Source organism: Echinops telfairi, unplaced genomic scaffold (assembly GCF_000313985.2).
Source record: "Echinops telfairi isolate 266 unplaced genomic scaffold, ASM31398v2 ScPeMD7_29;HRSCAF=101, whole genome shotgun sequence".
NCBI classification, from domain to species: Eukaryota; Metazoa; Chordata; class Mammalia; order Afrosoricida; family Tenrecidae; genus Echinops; species Echinops telfairi.
This window is the reverse complement of record NW_022103926.1, coordinates 5,628,357-5,629,387: the sequence shown is the minus strand read 5'-3', so window position 1 is coordinate 5,629,387 and position 1,031 is coordinate 5,628,357. Positions and strand designations below refer to the sequence as shown.

The window sequence follows — 1,031 nt, the reverse complement described above, 5'->3', positions numbered from 1 at the left end:
GCATCATTGCGTGTGTTTTGTGAGATGGAAGAGGACTTTGTGGATTGGTGTCAGGCATATGCGTTAATGGGTTAATGTTGGACCTGTGGGCTTGGGCAGCACTGGGTTAGGATGTTTTCTTGATGTGCACTTACCCTTTATAGAAAACTCTCTTATGTATGAGTTTGTGTGGATTTGTTTCTCTAAAGTACCCAGACTAACGCAGGGACTGAGTACTTCCCCAGGGTCACTGAGGGAAGTGAAGGCCGAGAAGAAGGGCAATGGGGCAGGTTCAGACCCAGGGGATGGTTTCGGGCTCCCTGCAAAGGGTGCTGCGGATCCCCGGGCAGGGCAAACCACTCCGAAAGAAATGGAAGTTTGGGGGTGTGCATTCGGTTTCTGCCAGAGGTCCCGAAAGCCGAGGGCGCGGATTTCTTACAGAAATCCAGATATCCCTGGGGACCTCAGAAGAGGGCCAAGCTCCCCGTGGGCCTGGGCCGGGAGTTGGTGGGGCAGGCTGAATGAAATGCTCCGGACTCCGGACTCCTGGAGGTCGGCCAGACGGGGTCCCCGGGGTCGGAGGACACTCTGGGCCCCCAGGCCGCACCTGAACAGCATGGGCGGGGCCGAGGATCGCGGCCGCAGGAAGCAGATCTGGGGCTGGGACTCCGTGCAGATCTCTGGGCGGTTGTCCGACTCGCGCCGGAGGTAGCCCGCAGACGGGCCGCTGAAGGAACCGGAGGCCGACTGGGTGGAGGTCCGGTGAACCGAAGGCGAGTTCAGGTTCCAGGTGACCGAGGGCCGGAACGACTGCTTCTGAGCGTCGCTCTCATTCTGTTGTACCTCTGGGATGGGAGACAGAGGGCGTTTACCGGGGAGAGACATGCCCGGTGGTGGCAGGCACACGCAGAAAGCGGCCCGGGGGCAGTAAGCTTACACAGTGCGACGCACGTTACCATGGAAACGCGCAGGGGGGGGCGGGATTCGAGCTCTGGTTCTGGAATGGCGCGTGCGCGGCCTGGCTGGTCCCTCGGCGGCCGCCGTAGCGCAGC

At 60.9% G+C, this 1,031-nt stretch overlaps 1 protein-coding gene across 1 annotated transcript in view; it reads right to left on the bottom strand.

The window, feature by feature from the left end:
- Window positions 1-1,031, bottom strand: part of CUNH5orf52 (chromosome unknown C5orf52 homolog) — a 9,790-nt gene that overhangs the window by 4,765 nt on the left and 3,994 nt on the right. The window contains 1 exon segment of the mRNA XM_045289553.1: window positions 587-824. Within this exon segment, the coding sequence (XP_045145488.1) occupies window positions 587-824 (238 nt within the window).